The 22,908-nt window shown below is 36.2% G+C and overlaps 2 protein-coding genes across 2 annotated transcripts in view; one reads left to right on the top strand and one right to left on the bottom strand.

Annotated features, from left to right (window-relative positions):
- Positions 1-700: 700 nt before the first annotated feature.
- On the bottom strand, positions 701-19,696 carry LOC120637451 (collagen alpha-1(IV) chain). The gene is made up of 12 exons (XM_039909301.1): positions 19,605-19,696; positions 19,371-19,410; positions 14,595-14,891; positions 13,101-13,343; positions 12,248-12,469; positions 10,777-11,082; positions 9,878-10,345; positions 9,030-9,413; positions 7,121-7,577; positions 5,391-6,908; positions 3,018-4,249; positions 701-1,884 (listed from the first exon to the last, which is right to left on the bottom strand). Exons 1-12 carry the CDS (start codon positions 19,622-19,624, stop codon positions 1,615-1,617), a joined length of 5,457 nt encoding a protein of 1,818 aa, XP_039765235.1. The 5' UTR covers positions 19,625-19,696; the 3' UTR covers positions 701-1,614.
- A 65-nt stretch (positions 19,697-19,761) lies between these two features.
- LOC120637452 (collagen alpha-5(IV) chain) overlaps positions 19,762-22,908 on the top strand; it is a 35,963-nt gene continuing 32,816 nt past the window's right edge. The window contains exon 1 of the mRNA XM_039909302.1: positions 19,762-19,907. Within this exon, the coding sequence (XP_039765236.1) occupies positions 19,815-19,907 (93 nt within the window). The 5' untranslated portion in view covers positions 19,762-19,814. The remainder of the gene's footprint in view (positions 19,908-22,908) is intronic.

Raw genomic sequence — 22,908 nt, forward strand, 5'->3', positions numbered from 1 at the left:
TTCCTCAGAAAGCTAAACTTAAAGAACGTTAACTCTACTCGGAATACTCGAGCCTGATTGGTCGAGAGCTTACTTACTCGTTAGCTACATCTCCGGTAACGATCTTGCGCTGCGGTCGGTGACTGTCGTGCTCAGAAACAAACAAACAGACGTAAATCTTTCTTTATTTTTTATTAATAAACAGGACCACATTCCCCCCTTTCTCGGTTAAGTGACAGACACAGCTAATATTAAATAAATAAAATAAATAAATATACTACGACAAGCCCCTTTTCCAAGCCTTGTATCTATAAAGCAATAACTGACAATGTACTACCAAATTATTTTTTATTTCGTCACATGTCTTTTCCTACCAAAACTTTGTAGGATGATGCTATTGACTACCTACCTAATATTCTAAAAAGTTTCTTTGTTTATACTCCGTAAACCATAATGAAAGGCTAATTAAAAAAAAATTAAAACCTGAATATCCATATGTTTTATAAATTATTTATTAAAATGACTTAAAATATGTATATAATATCTATCTATGTAATATTATTCTATCTTCTATCTACAATCTTGGCAGTGCTTGGGTATACCGATGGAACCTATTACATTCTGTGAATACAAGCTTAATTATTATATTTTGTAGGTACCTACCTTATATAAGTATATTTTATTATAATACAATTTACACAATTTAATATTAAATATTAAAATGTTTTAAGCTTTTAATAATGACATACTAAGTACAATATTACAATAGTATTAAGATTTTGCTTTCTTTATTTTTCTCGCTTACCGATACTTAAGGGTAGCTACACAATATTACTTCATCTTTTGTTTTGAACACAACACAAGGATAAATGAATGTTATCAACGCATAGCAAATTCATTTGAATTGGTAGGTATAATAGAAAGGCATGTAAGTATTGTGCGTGACTAGTAAAAATACATTAGGATAGATAGGTAGGTAAACATAAGTTATATGAAATAACTACGCCTAATAAACTTAAACGTAGTTTTGTATGTATAAGGTATATCTGTTTGTAAATAGCCCTAATAAGTACCTACATACAAAATATCTGTAAATAATCTAAAATTCTTTTAATAGTAATAGTAGGTATAAAAGGACTTTTTACATATTTAACTCTGGTAGGTATTATGTAATTTTGGGGAAGTATTTGAAAAATCTAAGTGGGTAGCTTATAAGTACTTCGTAATATTTATTATTAGTAAAGTTTTTGGTTTCAATTAACTAGGTACATACTTCCGTAATTAGTTACTTACTAAATTTCTATACATAATATCAACGCGCATAAAATACGTTTGACTTTTAAAGGTAGGTGCTAAGTAGGTAGGTAGGTATGTAATATATAGTATTTACTATAATTTGAATTAACTGTGAAGTACTAGTACTTTATCAAATTGAATAGGTATAGCAAAAAAAAAAAGGCTAGTTTAATAGGACATTTAAGTTTGTAATAATATAACTACAGTCGTAAAAAAAGTGTAGACTGAATTAAGTTAAAGTATTTGGAAGGTAACAAAACCATTGCCAATCATCAGCGGTCTAAATTATAATTATTTGGAGTATTATCTATTAGAATAATCTAACAATATCGTGTAGTGTTAGCGAGAACTGCCTGTATTTTTAATGCACACAGCACATCGAGACACTCGTTGCATGGTGCGACCAGGTTTAAGAGTATCACGTTCTGGCATCTCAAATTGTTGGTTGTCATCTATAGTTGTAAGCCAGAAACTAAGTCCGTTAGTAAAGTGATGACAAGTTCCACCTTCGCCGTTACATTCAATGAATGGTGTTGCTCGGAAGTCTTCAAGACACGAACCAGGACTAGCTAACGCCTGTCCACCACCTTGGCCACCGGCTCCAATATGCTGAAAAGTTTGATTAACAGTTAACGACATCAAATAAGGGATAACATTTTTATGTATGATTAACAACGACGACAAATTAGTTAAAATCTTATTATATATTAGCAGATAATTTTGTATAGTTTCTCTTTAGATCATATTCAATAACAAACATATAAATGTATAGGTATTATAAGAAAAGACTATACTGCCTAAAACAGTCGCATTATAATTTCTTTATATTAGCGGACCCCCGCGAATTCGTCAGCGCATGAGTCAATCGAGAAGCTAGAATATATCTAATGCTAACATCATAATCATTGTGGGTAGCTATGTACCTACTATTATTTTACGTGGTATTTTAGTTGATACATACATCCATCCATACATCCATCCTCACAATCTTTCGCATTTATAATATTAGTAGGATGTCCCATACGCCTTGCGACTGACAGTTATTTGTGAAGAGTTGTTGTTGATGTTCTTTATCTCCGACAATATTTATCAGATCCTTATTAAAATAAGACCATACATGCTTGATAGTATACACTTTCAAATAAAAAAAGAATGATTAAAATCGGTGCAAATTTAACAGAGATATTAAGTAAAATTGATAAAAGTTTTCATCCCTTTTCCTGGAGGAAACTTATTGTTTATCGGGATAAAAAGTAGCCTATATGTTGACCCGGAATATAAACTACCACTATACCAAGTTTTATTTGAAGCCGTTCAGTAGTTTTCACGTGATGCCCGGATAGACAGACAGACAGACAAAAATTAAATAAAAATCTGTTTTGGACTCAGTATCGATTATGAAGCATCCCCCGGTCAAAATTTTCAAAATATATTAAATGTACAGAAAGTATAGATATAGATATTTGGCACGCTTATTAATTTTTAAAGACGTAATGCTATAGTAAATTTGAGAAAAAAATAATTCAATCGATCATTGACTTAACCGACTTGACTACGGCACAGACTATGTTTTAGTAAGCATTCGAGTAAAGTGGTGGGCATAACATTTTAAAGAGAGGAGGCCGGAGCTGCCCTTCAATTGATTTAGGTATGAACTTTTCTGCTACTTGACTCAAGACTTTCTCCCCAAAAAATATGAGGTCTAGATCCACTAGCGGGGTAGATATAAAAAATAAACTTACCATAGCAAAACTATATCCAATCCATAATGAATTCCATCCTTGAGGACAACTTGGTGTATCTAGAGTTTGACTGTGGACTGCTATAACGTTAGCTGGAGCTTCGCATACTACACATCTTGAAATGTATTGGGCAATTTGATTTCCTACTGCTGGCATCATAAGAACCGGTAGGTTTGTTGTTAACCAATAACTCCGATCATTTCGACTAGCATAATGGCATACATCGTTAATATCGCAAAACAAGAAAGGCATAGTGCTAAATTGTCTGACACATGAACCTGCGAAGCCTAAATCTTGATTATGAGATTTTTCATCGCCATCAATGTAGAGTAGAGAATAACCATCCCACAACTTGACATGTCCGGCTTCACATTTTGGTATTATGCTAGTTTGACTGTGCCGAACTAACAAAATTCCGGTGAGGTAATCTGTATTAGTACAAGGTGTTCCAGGATTACCAGGTAAACCTTGTTGCCCAGTAAGTCCTATTTCACCTCTTTCACCTACTAAACCTTGTAGGCCCCGAGGTCCAGGTGGACCTGGTGGTCCAATTGGCCCTGGTAATCCTTCATCGCCCTTCATACCCGGTGTACCGTCTAAACCCCTAGCACCTGGGGGACCGTCACGTCCTGCAAGTCCGTTTAAGCCGGGTGGACCCCGAGGTCCTTGCTCTCCTTTCTCACCAGTAACAATAGCAGCTGTTTCACCTTTGTCTCCTTTCGGACCTACCAAACCTGGTAAACCCATACGCCCTGGGTAGCCTTGATCTCCTTTGTAACCTTGGTCACCCTTTTCACCTGGTTGCCCTATAAGACCATCAAAACCACGGAGTCCTTTATCACCCTTTAGTCCTTGTGCACCATTAATACCCGGAGGACCTGGTTCTCCCTTAGAACCAGGTAACCCAAAACCTGTAGCCCCTTTGTCACCCTTTTCACCTGGATTGCCCATTACACCAGGCAATCCAGGCAAACCCTCGCTTCCATCCATACCGGGTGATCCCGCAATTCCTTCTCGTCCCAGGTCACCTTTTTCTCCTTTATCTCCTGGGAATCCCGGTATTCCTGGTAGTCCCGTTATTCCTGGAAGGCCTGTCAAACCTTGGTCTCCTTTTTCTCCAGTGGCACCTGGTAATCCTGGTCTACCATGCTTTCCAGATAATCCAGGTAAACCCTTTTCACCTTTAATAGTAAGACCGGGAATGCCACCAGGGCCAGCTGGACCTCTATCACCTAAAATTAAATAAACAATCTTTTTATTAGTATTTGTCGTAAATAGTGAATAATTTTACAAATTTAACAATTCAAACACATACTGATATTCTGTTACCGTAGCAATTTTAGAATTAATTTGTTTTGGGATCTATCTGAAAAATGCTGCTTTATCAAAAAACCTACTTTAAATGATTTCAGTCATATCCTGTCGTTTATCAAAAAACCTACTTTAAATGATTTCAGTTATATCCTGTCGTTAAAAAACAATTAAATCAATCCCCTATCAAATGGAAATATGTCACGGCTAATAAATGTTATTTCTTGTATTCTCTTCCTTTCAACTTACAACAGAAAAACTTACTATGAATACGAAAGTTTATTTGCCTTACTGAAATGAAGTAATAATTCGTATTATTATTTTATTATTAAATAATCCATACTGCTGAAAGACTGTATTAATTGGTTGGGGAAAACGTCTTTTCGCATTATAGTATGTATGAACTTGTAACAGAATCACTTTAGCTACACTATATCTGGCTGGTTTTGGTATCATTAAAAGTTTAAATGTTATAGAAGATAATTCCAAATTCAAATTAGGAAAATGTGTGAGTTTTATTTGTTTTTCCTACTGTGAAGATGAGTGAATATAATAAAGAAATTCGATACATTTCAAAATTTTACTACAAAAAAGGTAAAAATGCAACGCAAGCCACGAAAAAAATTTGCGTTTGTTTACGGACCTAGATCAGCGTAGCACAAATTTGGTTTAAGCGTTTTCAATCCGGAAATTTTGATGTAAAGATGCACGTCACTCTGGTCGTTCTTACGGATAAAATAGATGCAATTTTTTAAATGCTGTGGTGTGGTTACAACGTAGCTGAAGAACTAGGAATTGACCACAAAACAGTTTTGGCGCATTTGAAAAAAACTGGAAACACAAAAAAGGCGGATATTTGGGTACTTCACGAGCTCACTGAAAGAAACCTAATGAATCATTTGTGATTCTTTATTACGACGTAATAAAACCGAACCATTTGCAAAAATGCAAAGAAACTTTTTGCCCAACCTAATATGTCCGTAACTTTTTGTATTAAAGGCCGAATTGTCAGATACGATTGGCAGAATATGAAGTAGCAAATAAAAAGCAATACATAGTTACCTTTCATCCCAAGCTGACCAGTTCTACCAATGTCCCCTTTAATACCACTAAAGCCACGGTCTCCTTTTTCCCCTTGTATACCTTGCAGTCCTTCATTGCCCTTATCACCTTTATCACCTTGAAGTCCTGATATACCAGGAGGTCCGATATCACCTCTTTCTCCTTTGATATTTATAGATAGACCTGGTAATCCTCGATCTCCTTTAGGTCCAGTATATCCAATAGCTCCGAATAAACCTGGAGGACCTGGTGGCCCTGAATCACCTTTCAATCCATCTAAGCCATCACGTCCAGGGAAACCTCTTTCACCTCGTTCACCCTTTTCACCTTCAATACCAGTAAGCCCAATCTCGCCAGCTACACCCGGCCTCCCATCTAATCCAGGGTTGCCTGGTAGACCAGAATCTCCGTTAAAACCTCTCTCACCTTTTGGTCCAGGTGGACCCGGCAAACCTCTGTCGCCCTTAGGTCCCATATCACCTTTCTCTCCATTAAACCCAGGTTGACCTGCATCTCCTTTCGGACCAGGTCCACCAGGCATCCCATATCCTGGTTGACCGTATTCACCTCTATCTCCCTTTTCACCAGTCTTACCAGGCATACCATCTAACCCTCTGAAGCCCTCGAGCCCACGTTCTCCTTTTTGACCCTTTTCCCCTGTAAAGCCAAGTTCTCCTTTTGGTCCTGTTGGACCTCGTGGCCCCATATTTCCTTTATCTCCGGGTAAACCTTCTCTGCCAGGGGGGCCACGTGGACCTTGTGAACCTTGATCACCTTTTAATCCAGCTATGCCTGCTGGTCCTATTGGGCCATCGAAACCACGTTCCCCAAGCTGTCCAGGATAGCCTCTCTCTCCTTTTTCGCCCCTTTCACCTGGGCTACCGTCAACTCCAGTCTGTCCTGCTAATCCCGGACTTCCTCGAGGTCCTGGGAAGCCTCTTAGACCATTTGGTCCTTGTACCCCTGGTTGACCCTTAAGTCCAGGTAACCCAATAACTCCTTGTTTACCAGGTAATCCTCGGTAACCAGGTTGTCCTTTTGGTCCATCTTGTCCAGGTAAACCAGGCGATCCTGGTAATCCATGAGGGCCGATTGGACCCGGTTCACCTTTTAAGCCTTGAAGGCCAGGAAGACCCCGCTGTCCTACAAAGCCCATCTCTCCCTTTTCTCCAATTATACCCTTAGGGCCTGGAGCACCATCATTGCCTGGGATTCCAGGTATACCTCTAGGTCCCATATCCCCTTTATCGCCTTTTAATCCACCGGGACCTTGTGGCCCTGGCATAGATGGTCCTATTTCACCTCTATCACCTTTAGAACCAGGCATACCTGGAAAACCCCTTGGCCCTGCAGCGCCTGTAGTTCCTGGGAATCCCATTGACCCCAGATCTCCTCTGTCACCTTTAGGACCAGGTGGACCTCTTGGTCCAACTTGGCCTGCCCGTCCAGGAATTCCTTTCTGCCCCTTTTCTCCAGTTAGACCTATAAGACCTTGATCACCCTTTTGACCAGGCATACCTGAAGAAAAAAAAAAATTATTAAAAATAACACCGATATTAAAATGAAAATTGAAAATGAAACATTATTTATGGGGGGAAAAACCGATTTGCCGCATCAAAACTTATGCAAAATGTAATAATTGGCTCCGACAAAGTAAAACCATTTAAAATAAAAAACCGTCATAAAATATTGTCATAAAAAATCGGAATGTTTTAACATAAAAATCATACCCATAGGTCCTTGAGGGCCAGCTGCTCCAGGATTTCCTTTGTCCCCTTTTGTACGGACTTTTAATTCTAGAGGGCATTGTCCTGGTTCACCTTTTAGACCGGCCTTTCCTTCATATCCCTTATCGCCTTTCAGCCCATCATCACCTATTTCACCCTTCTCTCCTTTTACGGACGTCCCCTTTGTCCCCGGTGTGCCAGGTGTACCATCAGATCCAGGTATACCTTCCAAACCGGGTGACCCCAGTCTACCTTTATCGCCTTTCTGACCAGGCATACCGCTGAGACCACGATCTCCAGTTGGGCCAGTAAGCCCTCTTTCTCCTTTCGGACCCATAGGACCTTTTTCTCCTTGTTTACCTCTTTCGCCTGGGGGACCCTTTACTAAATTCGAAGGTATAATTGCATTTGCACCCCTTTCTCCTTCTGGTCCCATTGGCCCCTCTTCGCCTCGCTCACCCTAAATGAAATATTACTTATTAACTCAAATTACTAATAATGGTAATGTCAGTTGCTAATAATGCCAATGCTAAGAACCATGTTACTTTCGACCCATTACTCGTAATTATCATTGACAAAACTCGTTAGAAGCTAAGCATGCTACGTTTTCCCCGCAGGATCTTAACACAATGATTTTGTGAGGAATTGACATATTATTTATATTTCTAGAGTTAGTCATATGTTACTTTATATCCTAGAAACATGTTTATTATTTATTACAACTAAACAAATTTCCGGAAAACTATTTCCGCAGAAGGATATAATAAAATAAGCATTTAAGAAACTGTTCGTGCTGCCCATTCGGTTTAATTAAGGCTTAAAATCATGCAAAACTTTGAAGACAAACAGCTTTAGCCAAAAATGTAATTTATTACCCGATTGTAATCGATAAATTTATGAGAGACAAACGAAAAATATGTTGTAAATGGCGTCAGAATTTCAGTCTGATCAGTAAGTACTTAAAATTGATGGTACATACTAAGTAATCCTAAGGACAAACCACAATAATGTAGATTCATGCATGCATGTTTTGGAAGATTTGTTTGGGGTGTTGCTTATTAAGAAATTATATAAGACCGTATAGATTTTTCTGTTGAACCATTGCTGCTAGAAAGGCAACCGGTGGTCAACTACTCAAAAAATAAAGCAAGTAAATAGCCATTAAATTCATAGCCACCAAAAGATTCATTATATCATACGGACGATTCAATGGTAGAAAGGCAAAAGAATTCAAGTTGATGGAAACCCTTGTCAGTTACTGCCGGGATAAAAAGCTTTTTTAAAACACATAACACATATGACCACTTTAAAACACATAAGACTTGGAGCTTGTATTTATTCGTTATTTTGTATTTAAAACGTTTTTTCTTGATCTTATCTTCTTTATCTAAAAAATGAGATTTCGAGTATTAATACTCGAAATCTCATTTTTAAATCTTTTTTTATGAAGCCTATTTCTTGAAGGGCGTTTCTGATTAGCCTTTGCTTGTTGATTATTATTCTTAAATTAAAATTGCTGCCCTATGTCAAGCCTCAGGTGCCTGTAATTACTCCGGAAACCACCTCCTTTGGTCCGGAACACAAAATGCAATAATGCTGTTTTTAACGCGTTAAAGATACCAATTTTTTGTATTGTCAATGAGTATTTTTTTTAAATATAATAAAAACTTCTAATTCAAATAAAAAAAAATTATAAATTCAAGACCTACTACTGCATTAATTAATCGCGGCAGTGTCTAATCCCTGTGTAGCTATGTAAGATATGATATCTATGGTTCCGAGATATTTTGTATTAAATATAAATTAATTAAATCGGCATTATTAATACATGAAAAAATGTGAATTTCGATGCTTGACCCCTTTGACTTTCCACCGTTGGTCTTGATCGTCATGTACCGTGCAAAATACATACCGGTGAACCAGCTGATCCAGGCTGACCATTTATACCATCAGACCCTCTTTCACCACGAAGTCCAACCGGCCCTTGGGGACCACGTTCTCCACGTTCTCCGGTAAGTCCGTCTGAGCCGCGTTCTCCCTTTTCCCCGGGAACACCAGGCCAACATTCGTTACATCGTCCACCAATATCTCCTTTGGGGCCCGAGGAGCCGGGTATACCATCATGACCTGGATTTCCTTTTTCACCTTTTTCTCCCGCCGGTCCCATTTCACCTGGCATTCCAGGTGTACCTAACGTAGAATTTCCGGGAACACCTCGTAAGCCTTGATATCCCCTTTCGCCCTTCTGACCTTGATATCCGGGGAGGCCTGGCATACCACTGTTTCCTTTATCTCCCTGAAATTATCTTTTTTTATACAAAATGTCTCACTTGCTATTATTACCTAAGTTTAATATATTTGATAACTATTGAATTAAGAACACACTGTTCCTCATTCAGCCATTATTGTTTGAAGTGCATTGTGTCCAATACAGTGAAAACTCCACGCGCACATCCCACTTTACACTCGCGGAATGTTGCTAGGTCAGATTTTTTTATCCCATTTTCCCAATTTATGGTGAACATTAGAGGTAAAATAATTACCGACAAGTCCTAAATAATATCAAGTCATTAACCGTTTGTTTGAGAACCTGGAGTGGTTTCTGTAGCTTCAAAATAAGTCGTGTTCAGGTTTTCTGTATTCTGTGTTTATAACATAACTATACGATATCCGGTACGTATTACGTATGGTACCGGCACCGGGTGAATCGGCTAATAGTTTTATAATGTTATTAATTATTTTGAATTATAATATACTTACAGGTATGGAAAAACCATCATCTCCTTTTGGGCCCCTAGGCCCTGGCGGCCCAGTGGGTCCATCGTAGCCTCTCAGCCCAACTTCACCAGGCAAACCGTTAAGACCAGATTCTCCCTTTTCTCCTTTTGGACCAGACGGACCTTCAATACCTGGTGTTCCAGGTTCACCTTGACCACCACGTTGTCCCATAGGCCCTGGCTGTCCTCCCTCACCAGCCCTTCCATCTGATCCCTGTGGACCGGCGGGCCCCGGATAACCTCTTGGTCCTTGGGGGCCCGGAGGTCCACTTGATCCTGTTCGGCCACCAGGGAGACCAGGCACGCCTTTTAAGCCTATACGACCGGGTGCTCCATCTCTTCCGCGTTCTCCTTTTAATCCTGGTCTGCCAGGTAGACCCGCCAAACCGACTTCTCCTCTGTCACCTTTTTGTCCCATTAGTCCAGCAGCACCATACATTCCATCTCGTCCCTGTTTTTAAGAAATAAAGACTAAGATAATAACCAACGAGTAAAACCATGCGAGTAAAACTCGCGCACTTGGACTTCGCGCACTACTACTTACCTACTAGTAAAATAATATTGTATAAAAAAACTTTGGCTAGAGTGTCTGCTAGAGATTTCTTTGTAACCTTCACTTATGTATTTTACTAACGATATTAGATATGTATATCAAACTTTTTGTGTTATTAACCGTGTTTTATAAAGCAGGAGTATTTTTTTTTACTTTTGCATATTAAATGAAACACAAAGGTAGCACTGATAAATTACTCAATATGTAAAGTATTTATTTTAGGAATTTTCTCATACTTGCTAAAAAAACCTTCCTAGATTGTTCGTCTTTGAGAAGTAGGCAGGTCAGAATGCTTATGAATGCTTATGTGAAAGATAATAAATACTTACTCTTTCCCCTGGATTTCCTCTTATGCCTTTTTCTCCTTTAATACCCATTAGCCCAGATAATCCTGGTTCTCCCATTGGTCCAGTCTCACCTTTTTCACCCATTCTACCCGGTTCCCCCTTATCTCCTTTGTATCCCATATCCCCTTGAATTCCTTTAATTGCACCTTTACTATCTGTAGAAGGTAATGTCATTGTTGGACAAGGTTGGCCTCGATCACCCCTGTCTCCCCTATCTCCTTTATCTCCTTGAATTGATTGCCCTTCAGGTCCTTTAGCTCCTTTGTCACCTTTAAGTCCAAAGGGACCCTGGAATTCAGATACAAATTAAACACAACAACCTAGACAAAGGTCAGCTCAGCATTGTTCTGCATGCATAGTGGAAGCATACAGCGCTGATTTACAGTTGGCACCTTGTACCAGGTGACACCACAGAAATGCGTAGCCATGCGCTGACCACATTTTGATATTTTAAACTTATATAAGTAACAATAGAATCAAGCTAAAAAAGTACAGCTATAAAATATAGACTAAATTTGGGCAAATCTAAACTAATAGTATTTATTTTATTTTATAAAGAATACTTTATTGCACAAAATTAGAAACAATACAAGAAATACACCAGAAAAACAAAAAAATAAAAAAGTTAAATACAGAAAACTAAATTAGAAATAAATACAACAAACTATACTTTATTATAACATAAACATAACACATAAGTATTAATAAAATAAATAATATATATAATAAAATAAACATATAATTTATATATATATAAATGTATGTACCTCTATAGTAATATAATCTTAACAAGTAGTGATAGTATAACCTATCAAGTACAAAAAGAATTATTTAAATCGCTTAACATTTGACAGAGAGTGATAAATCGTCAAATACTTTCATCCCCTCTCCCAAAAGAACTGAGCTGGATTTTGGGATAAAAAAGTATCATTGCAGGTTTGGGTTTAGTATCGGTTATAGGGTGCCCTCCAAAAATGTCGGCTATCAAAATATGTTGATAATTCGTTGTTTGGGAAACAAATACGACTTTATTATCTTACTAAATTTAGCCTACCAACCCGTATTAGCGCAGCCAGGAGGATCAAACCCCACTTCCTTTTGAGAGAGCAGGCCTGTGTGTGTTTTCTCGAAATCCCTGGTATTTGATATATCGTATAAATATATATAAATATTAGTAAGATATATATATCTTTACATATATATTTCTTGTGTGCGTGTGTATGTCACTGAACTCCTCCTAAACGGCTGGACCGATTTGAATGATTTTTTTAGTAAGCGTTTGTTTGGCACCCTGGATGGTTAAGATTCACAAATCAGCCCGACAGATGGCGTTGGGGTCCGCTAGTATATATATCTATATATATTATGTATCTTACTAATATTATAAACGTTAAAGTTAACAGCCTCATTGATTGCTAGCTAGTATAATAGGTATAATTTGATAAAGTCTCACCAATGGTCCAGTATTTCCTTTAGGTCCAACTAATCCCGGAGGTCCCGTTGGACCTACTGGTCCCTGAGGGCCTTGCATACCATCAGCGCCTGGTTCTCCCTTTTGCCCTTTAGAAAACCGTCCGATATGAGCTGGTTCTCCTTTATCACCTCTGTCACCTTTTGATCCAGGAATACCTCGAGGTCCTTGTGATCCTTTAGGCCCTATGAAACCTGGTTCTCCCTGAAAATCATATCTTCTATAAATAAAGTTTTCTACGAAAACACGTAAAGATACAGGATGAGAGGTCAATTATAAAAATCTTTACGACACGGACGCGGCGTTTTAAAATAATTTACTTTGACATTTTTCCCATAAAATTTCTTTGTTCTAGTTTAACCGTGATGGCTGAACTAGTCACACGCATTAGACGGTGACATATACTATTTTAATCAACCCCCGTTTGGGGATAAATGCGGGATGCATGTATGCCATCTTGAATGTGTAACATAAAATTACATTTTAGAAATTGTACATAGTTGCGAGCAACCTATGCTTATAACAGTTGCGCCGTGATACTCATTTTTGCTTGAGTTAACCCTCTTCAGTGTTCGCTTCATTAAAAGCTTACAAAACAGCCTGTACCTTTACCACTACAATACGGACTTTCTTACCTGAAGTACAATATATACACTGTGTGTATAGTTGGTACTTCTATTAGTAATTCAATTCAAGTTGCGTTTGCGTAGATGCTCATATAACTTAATCACATCCTGTAGGTACAGTGTGTACGTATACGCCCCGTGTTCAGATTAGTCTACTTATTCTAATGATTAGTTTGGCCAACTTAAACGAACACAAGGTTGTTACTTACATCTGTGCCGTTACATCCGTCTCTGCCAGGTATTCCAGGAACGCCTTGTTCACCCTGGGGACCCGGGGGACCCGTTCGTCCGATAAAACCTTGTGAGCCTTGTTTTCCTCGCTCACCCTTTGGGCCCCTAGGACCTTGTGGACCCATATGACCTTTCTGACCTTTTGGACCTTGTGGTCCTTCTATTCCTTCATGACCCGGAAGACCTTGCGGCCCTTGTGGTCCAGGTGAACCAGGAAATCCCTGCGGGGAAAGGGAAATTTATAAACATATAACATATTTCGGTATGTTGTCAGTAAATAACATTTTATTTTAAGTAATAATAAGATTTCAGCTTGTAGTTAAGGGACCTTTTTGTAAATAGAGCCAGAAGAAAAAGCGCTTATTATTGACTTTAAAGACCTAGTCAATCATATGTCAATAATTTCTATATATAACTATCTATACTAATATCATAAAGAGGTAAAATTTGTGAGGTTGTATAAGGGGCAGTGGCGTGCATAGAGGGTATGCAGACGATATAAAATGAAGAAAATCTCCAGTGCGAGTTATAAAAAACTTAAGGATAGGCATTGCAAGAGTTATAAAAAGCCTACCCTCAAGTATTTGTAACTCATACTGGAGATTTTCTTCATTTTATATAATCTGCATACCCTGAACATACCCTCTATGCATGCCACTGATAAGGGGGTAGCCTCTGGATCTACTAAATCTATTTTAAAAATTATTTTACATTGAGAATACAACATTATTTGTGAGTGGCATTGGCTATATATTCAACCGATAAATAACACAAAGTTTCTTAAAACCCTTCTACGAACGATAAGAGATGTAAAAAAAAGGCAGCGACAGTAGGTATATTTCTAACTTTGGTAGTTAAGTCACAAAAAGTAGTTTTTAATATTAAAATAACGATTTCCAAATTCATATCTCCCGGCTTTGCACGGATACGGGTCGCTATTTAATTATAAATAAGCCACAATAACGAATATTTTATGCAGAAATTAATTTAAAAAATCGACGGTGCTTTTTAATCATAATTTTTTAGGCATATGATATTATTTATTTTTTATCATTAAAACAATCTTAAGTAAACATAAAACAAACAGCATGTTTTTGCATGCATTGTTTAGGACTTTATGAAAAATTTAAATAAATTCTACTCCTTTCTTTGTTTTTTCCTTTTACGCATTGGTTGCTTGGAAGAAATCGCTATGTAGCGATAAGGCCACCAAATTGTACTCTCTTGCTATGTATGTATTTATATCTCTGTAACTACTTTTTTTTCTTTGGTGTACAATAAAAGTGTATTCATTCATTCATTCATAAATTCGTATTCAAAGCATAAAACCGTTGTGCAGGCACTCCTGGGACCCGCTAATTATTAAGATGGCGCTCACCACAGCGCCGAAGGGGGTTGTTGAAATATAAACATATTATATATTATTACAATTATTATATACATATTATACATATTACAAAGATTATACTTACTCGGTTACCCTTTTCAGCGAAGCATTTAGGCACACAACAACCGGGTGCCGTGCAGTTGCGGTCAAATGCTGTGGTCCGCCTCCTGGTTTCAGGGTCATAAACAGCAAAATTTTGACCAAAACTGGGAGATTCTCGCTGTGGAGCTTGGGATGGTTGTTGTGGTTGTGGTGGTTGTGAGGGCGGTGGCGAAATAGGTAAGTCCGGCCTCCTCGACAAACCGTAATATGTGTTGTCATCTACATATGGTTCATATTCATTCTGCGACATCCAGTCCGACCAAGGGTTTCCATCTTGTTGCTGTAGGGACAAAAAGGGTATAAACACATCTAGTATTTTTCATCCTTAAAAATATAATAAATATAAATATAAATATTCTACGACAATACACACACCGCCATCTAGTCCCAAAGTAAGCGTAGCTTGTGCTATGGGTAAGCTAAGATAACTGATTAATATTTTTATGAATAATATACATAAATACTTATAATATACATATAAACACCCAGACACTGAAAAACATTCATATTCTTCACACAAACATTTTCCAGTTGTGGGAATCGAACCCACGGCCTTGGACTCAGAAAGCAGGGTCGCTGCCAACTGCGCCAATCGGCCGTCAAAAATTAATCTCCAATTCGGAAGTTTATTTTTTTATGTATTTCGGACATAAAGTGATCGCTTCCTAGGGGGCCTCAGTCATCTATAAAGTAATTTGCACAATAATTTATTTTTTTGTTCGAAACTGATTTTTTTTCCACTACAAGCTAGCCCTTGACTGAAATCTCACCTGGTGGTAAAGTTAATGCTGTCTAAGATGGTAGCGGTTTAATCTGTTAGCGAGTATGGCAGTTACATTAAACCCATACCCTTAATCGGTTTCTACGCGACATCGTAACGGAACGCTAAATCGCTTAGCGGGACGTCTTTGTCAGTAGGTTAGTAATTTATGATTTAACTAACTTTTTCATAATATTATAAGCTTACTTAGACATTGTAACCTTAAATAAGTAAAACCTTATTTAACCTAAGTAAGTACCTACCTATATGTATCAATATAGTTTGGCATTATGATATTATTATGTTCCAAATAGTGTTTAAGTAGACACCCGATATTTTGCTTTGAATGCATTTAGTTTGTAAAATGATACCTTTGCTAGTAGCCACATACAATACTCGATAGTTTAAATATTCGACGACATTTTTTATCGTAACCTAAACATTTAATTTTATCCTTCATTTCATTTAAACGGCATGAGTACGTACAAAGCCTTATTTAACACTTATATATCTATCTTATAGCAGATAATTTCTGCTGTACGTAGGCATCTATATATTGAAATACCGACCTTATGTACCTAAATTAGCTTCTAATTACTAATCATACCGAAATTTTTCTTTGTTTGTAATTTGAGTGGCTAGCCCAGAGCCCTCCTATAAAATATATATATAAAATTAGCAAAAAAGTTTATTTACGCGGTATGTTAGTTACGCAGTACAACGACATTGCAATATGGTATCTGTTTCACCAGCGCGATTCATCATTTAATGAATCTTGAATATTTGTGTTCAACCGAATTCGTAAAGAGAGTTTTTTTTTGGCAATGTTACACCAAATCTCCGTCTAATCTGAACCGATATTTCAGAAAGGCCTTACCGTATGATTGTTTAAAATTTTTATGAAGATTATCCGAGACGGCTAATTCCAATTCAAATCACTCTCAATGATTATCAAAGTCGTTTAGTAAACAGTATACTTTCAATAATCTATTATTACCTACAAAAGGCTTTGCAGGAGAACTGACTGACATACAGTTCAAACGGATCAACATAGAAATAGAAATTTCAATTTTTTATGATAATATTCTTGAGCAGGCTATGGATGTACTAAGAAACGTAGTTTTTTTATTTCTATCCCTGAAATGGTAAAAAGTATTCATGAAAGTCTTTAATTTTATAATATATCCCTGAAAATTGTAAAGTATTTGGGCTTTTCAAAAAAAATATAATAGAAATAGGTACACCTATTTAAAAAAAAATCTCCAAACGGTTGAAATAAAAAATGAATGTTTGTATTAAAGTCCGTAACATTTCAAAAGATCTTTTAAGCTATATCTTCAAAAATAGGTCTATTTTGGCCTTCGTTTAAAAATTAAAAGTATTTGTTACACGGTTTTAAAAGTTCTACCACCGAATGTATACGGGTATAACTATACGGTTATACTATATATATAAATGTACGGGTAAAATCTATGTTATTTTGACTTTTATTTGCTTTATTTGCCTGCAGCTTACTTTTTGGTGTTAGGCAAAGGCACTGCGGGAAAAATTCTCAATCTCTCGGGATATAAGAAATTCTACGCATACAAATTAGCTTGCATCCACTAGTAAATTGCAAACTAAACATATCTTTGTTTTAAAATTCGGTATTCTAATAAACCTAAATAGGTACAATCCACATTGAGTTGAGCAAATAAAACTATTGTACTATAAGGATACTCTACATCTATACCTACTAATAATATTATAAATCCGAACATGTGTATTTTTGTTTGTTTGTTACCTATTATTGTTATTGGTTCAAACGTTCAATCGATCTTTATGAAATTTAGCATACATCTAGCTTGCATCCTGGAGATGGACATAGTATAATACTAGTCCCGGCAAAGCTGGAAAGTAAAGTAAGTAGGTATGTATTGGCTTGACCGCTTAACCTATCTTTGTGAAATTTTTCATAGAAATAGGTTTCACCATCTTAATATATATAAATCTCCTGTCACGATGTTTGTCCGCGATGGACTCCTAAACTACTTAACCGATTTTAAATTAAATTGGCACACCGTGAGCAATCTGCTCCAACTTAAGAGATAGGATAGCTTAGATATTTAATTATATTCGCAATTTTATTTTATTGCAAATTGTTTGTCTATAATTAATTGACAGTCACATGTACTCATTTAAGGCTTAGCAATACTGAATACGATAAAAACCAAATCAAACGCAGACGAAGTCGCGGGCAACAGGTAGTTTCTTTATAAATGTTTTAAGAGTTACACTTAATTTTTAAAAACTAAACGCGATTATATTCTACGAGAATACACAACTTAGAATGTGCTTTAAAAAAAACAAACGCGAACCTAACCTAGAAACTAGCTAGTAGTATATAAAAAACTAGCTGTTTACCCGCAACTTCTTCCGCATTTATTTAGGTTTTAAGTAATCTCGCAGGAAAATTAATTTATCTTTAGCAGCTTACAGCTTACAGCTACGTATTAAAACTGCACAGCAGCTGTACGCTGTGCAGAAAAGGAAGGAAAACAGAAAAAAAAACCCGAAGGAAAAAAATAATAATTTTTAGAAAGGACAACCCGAATTGATCGACAAATTCCAAATAATTTACGCCCGTAAAAAAGTTACTCTAATTATAAATGCGAAAGTGTTTCATTTCGTTTTTTTGTACACTGCACCGATCTTGATATAATCATGCATAGAGGCAGTTTGAACGCTGGAGATGGACTTAGGATACTATAATATGTACAATATGTCCCGGAAACTGTTTTTATGGTATTAAAAATACTAACTTTAATACCTATGCACGGCTTAGCCAAACAACCGATCCTTGTCAGAATTTAGTATTTAATTTAATTTTACATTTTTAGTCCGGTTTTAGAAAGGTTAAGTTAAGTTTATGGTTAAGTTTTTAAATCTAAATAAACACGAAATCAGAGGTATTCTTTTATATATTAATTCTTAATATATATTCATTCCATACAAATTGCAATACCAAATTCACTGTAGGTAATAGGTAATTTTATAATAATTTAAAAAACTTTAAATACGTACTCAAAGTAACATAGCTTTAGCCCATTAATATGGAGCATACATTATTGTACGTACCTATCTGTCTTTAACTATTTTGATATTTTTTTATATTTCATAACGATTGGGGGCACAATATCAGCCGTAAGACCTAGCTATTAAAAATAAGTAGCAACAATGTAGAGACTCGCGAGCCTGATAAACTTAGTTTCGCATGAATTAAATAGATAAGATTAATTTATTATTGAAGCAATACGTAAAGTTTAACAAACCTTGCGATAAATCAAATTAAATAATTCATTATTTATTTATTAGACGAAATGTAACATATTAAAATTTTATATATGTTCACATTCACTTTTAAATTATTTTACAAAATGTGCGCAAGAGCATAAGCTCTATTCTAATTTCAAAACTATCCTAAGTACAAAAAAAAGAAATACATAATTGAATTATACACTAGTAACGTTGAAAACAAACATTATCGCATAAATTAATTATATTTTGTTACGATTAATTATATTTCGTAAAAATAATATTAATGGAGATGCTTTGTTCTTATTTATATGTTATTTGTATGTGTTATTTTGTAGAGACGGTTTGCGCAATGACGACACAATATAACATCCGAGTGATAAACTTTGTCGGTTACACGTATGAATACGTTTTATGAAAGATATTATATATCTAAAGAAATGTATTTATTGTTAATAATATTACATGTTTTATTACAATAATTTTACTATTTTGTTTACAGCTGCGTTCTTTTATACAATGACCGGTCGAGTCTGCATTTTGAAGAAATTGCAAAAGAACGAATTTGAGCAGACGGACCAGTCAGCTCGCACGCCCTTTCGCCGTCCCGCGCGGCGTTGCCCCATTCCAGCAAAATTTTAACAAAAAGTTATTATTCAATTAAACGCTATGGACTAATTTTAATGGTAAAGTAAAATAACTCACCGGACTCACTACACTTATCGAAACCAAAGCAGCCACCAACCTAAAACAACAAATACTTTTAAATTAAACAAAAACATAAATTTAAATTCGTATCTTTTTAAATGCATTTTCTAAATTATAAATTCGAAAGAAAATGTCACTTAATTTTTTAACATTAACGAAAATATATTGCAAACAAAAAAAAATTATGAATAAGAAATTTGCAAATTTTGCTTAAATAAAAGCTTAGCTCACCAAAGTACGTGGACCGCCATGGCCCCGGAGCGCGCGGCGGCTGTGTACCTTGCGCGCGCGCCGTTTATGTCGGGATACTAAGGAAAGAGGAGTGCTCGGGCGGCGGTCGGACTCCGCGCCAGGCACCCCCGCCCCCCTAGGCGGTGCGGGAGCAGCGCTGCGGGCTCCAACGGTGCGAGGGCGCGCGACCAGTAGTTGTGCGGCGCAGCCATGTCGGGTCCGGCGCGCGCGCGCCTCTTTGCGATCCATCTCGTGCCGGCCGCCCTGCTGCTGTTTCAATGGATCCTCTCACCAGTTTCTGCTGTAAGTATTCTTCTTATATATACCTAGTTAGAATTTCACAATACTCTATTTCTTCTCATCTAAAAGACTTCAACGGGTTCGCTGCTTTCACGAAATACATTGCTAGCCGGCTATTAAGACAAATACTAATTAACCATAATATTACAAAGAGTTAAATAAAACATTCATACCTCTTTAGTTTAGAAGCTGCGCGTATAAATCACATTAATATCAAAAGCAAATCGTCGTATTGTCTAACGAATGTATCTACCTTTATAATAACAATAGTGAAGCTGGACATGGAACCTCTGATACTTTTAAGTTCAAACTTATATCTAGATCTAAGCTGTAGATAAATAATATTTTTAGGAGCATTTTAAAGTTAAGGTAATTTAAATCGTCTAAACAAAAAGTGTGAGTCAATAACTTCATTCCACAGGTTCTGTAGGTGTATACATTTTTTTAAGGATTTATTTATTTTTTATTAAATTTACTAACTAGGTATACTATGTTATTGTTCAACTGGAAGGAAGTTTCTCTATATAGACATAAAGTGACCATATTATAATTCTACAGATAACAAGAGAAATGAAACGTTAGAGCTTTTATACGCTGCTCAACATGTAACTATTTTATCTTGGCCTTTAAACTTCTCTTCTTCTTGCACTTGTCTCATTTGGCATTTAGACTTAAAATAATAAACACTTGTATTTTTAAAAGACAAACCCAAACTTAATCGAAAAAACACTATTTATAGATGCTTCTGAAATATTCAAATAATTTCCTTAGTGTTGTGAAAGCTAGCTAAGCTAGAAATTTGTAATAGGTGTACCTATTGAAAAAAAAATGCGGTAGGCTTATATAAACATTAATTATAGCATATAACTCAATGTTACAATAAAAATCAACACATTTCGTCAATTGACAACTATACTATCTACCTATTATAAATATATCCCTATCCCTATCCCTATCCCTATCCCTACTAATATTATAAATGTCAATGTAAGTTTGTTTATTACGCTTTCACGAAAAAACTTTCATGAAACTTTGTACACATATTCTTGGAAGTGTTAGAAGTAATATACTTTATATCCCAACATTGAGCTCGTTCCTTTGGGAGTTTGACTATTTTACACCATAACTCCGACAAATCATAACCGATATAAATAATTATTTATGTACTACAGAGGTTATAATATGTGTTTAATTTTGCCAAACTTTGTGTAGATCTGATGAATGTGGTTGGAGATAGAGGACATAACTCCTCAGCGGACAGCAGCAAACCCCTCATTCAAGGCTTAGCGATACTGAATACTTTAATTTTTTTAGAATTACAACTAAATTTAACGAAACATCAAAAAACAAAATCAAACGCAGACGAAGTTGCGGGCAACAGCTAGTATATAATATAGCTATCGTAAACAAATACTGTTTATGCTGTAGGTACTGTACATATTATAATATGTATATATGTGCTATGATGCAACCTATAGGAAACGCTAATCTGAAATATTATCAGGCCTGCGTATGCCTATGATATAGTGAACGTTAGATGACGGAGCCAAGAACGGCATGCGGTTCAGGAGGTTTTTAATTCGTTGATTTGGCATGATTCGCATCGACTTATGATGCTGTCTGTAGACTTGCGGTGATAGACTTGTGGACAAGGTATCCCAATTTGATCCTCGTTACCTATGTGCGTTTTTATTTTGAGCAATTATATATCACTTACTTTATTGGTGAAGGAAAACATCGAGAATAAACCTGAAGCTGCCTTTGAGTTATCCATAATGTTCTCAAGGGCGGTGGACTACGGCCTAAGCCCTTCTTATTCTGAAAGGGACATTTGTAATGAGTTGATGATGTATTGCTGTCTAGAAAATAACGCCCGAAAATTAGGAAATCATAGGTTGAAATTACCCCTAATTGCCCAGCAACCTGTTGTGGTCTATTTGACGAGCCTCGAAAAATAGTTCGTACTAGTTAACTTTATTATATATTAAACTTATTATATATTATATTTATACAGCTTCAATGTCTAAGAACCATACAGGAACATAGTGTACCTACAAGTAACATGTAAAAGTTAAGAATAGTTTATCTGCTCAGGCTTAAAATTATGCAATGTCTATCACTGGAAAGCTGTATGCAAAAAATGGCCAAGAACAATGAAGAAAGTCAAGAGTGCTGCTATATGTGAAAAGGGCAATGTAAGCTGTCTTTCCGCCAAATTTCATCAAAATCGGCGAAGGTTGATTCAAACATGAAACAAACAAATAGACAAACACAATTTTCTAATCAACGTTGTCCATCGCAAATGACCGTGCCTGGGACCGTCTACGATCTTATCTTCGTATATCTATCGTCTCCTTTTACACTTTTAACTCCTTGCCACAAATTACTACTGTTATATAAAATTGACGCCATGGCCTGGAATATTATTCAAATTCAAAATTCATTTATTTCAAGTAGGCCTAGTTTATAAGGACTTTTGAAACGTCGAGTCAGTCTGTTTGTAGTGACTCTACCAACGGTTCGGAAGGCAGATTCCACTTAGAAGAGCCGGCGCGAAACTCAGCAGATTGCTCTTTTCCAACATCATTTCATATTTTCGGTTTTGTGAGAGATGAGAGCGAAGTGGCTTGCTTCCAAGTATTTTTGTCGTTAAGGAATTCATCACTCGTATAGTAACCATTGTTTAAACTTAGGTAAAGGTAGATCTAATAATACCTTACCTTCAGTATCATGTGATAAAAGCATATACCCATCCCCATAAAGGTTTTCTGTACTTTTCTCAGACGATATGCAGATATCAATAATTTATGTCCGTTTCTAGCAAGTCGGTTGTTTAATCAACTTTTTGTTTATAGTTATTTATCTATATATTTTTTACACTAAATTATAATGCAACATCATTTAATAATTAAAATATTTAGGTACCTAAGTAAATCTAACTAAACACGAAATCAAAGATAACAACTAGTAAGAAATAAACTAAGACCTTATAATTCCATACAAA

The sequence above is a fragment of the Pararge aegeria genome, chromosome 3 (genome assembly GCF_905163445.1).
Source record: "Pararge aegeria chromosome 3, ilParAegt1.1, whole genome shotgun sequence".
Classification (NCBI taxonomy): domain Eukaryota; kingdom Metazoa; phylum Arthropoda; class Insecta; order Lepidoptera; family Nymphalidae; genus Pararge; species Pararge aegeria.

Bases quoted from the DNA above. Each gene is read 5' to 3' on its own strand.
- LOC120637451 (XM_039909301.1), bottom strand. From the start codon at position 19,624: ATGGCGGTCCACGTACTTTG. The intron at 6,909-7,120 runs GTATGATTTTTA...TTTTTTCTTCAG, and splicing joins TGGCCCTCAAGGACCTATGG to GTATGCCTGGTCAAAAGGGT. The intron at 4,250-5,390 runs GTAACTATGTAT...ATTTAATTTTAG, and splicing joins TGGTCAGCTTGGGATGAAAG to GTGATAGAGGTCCAGCTGGC.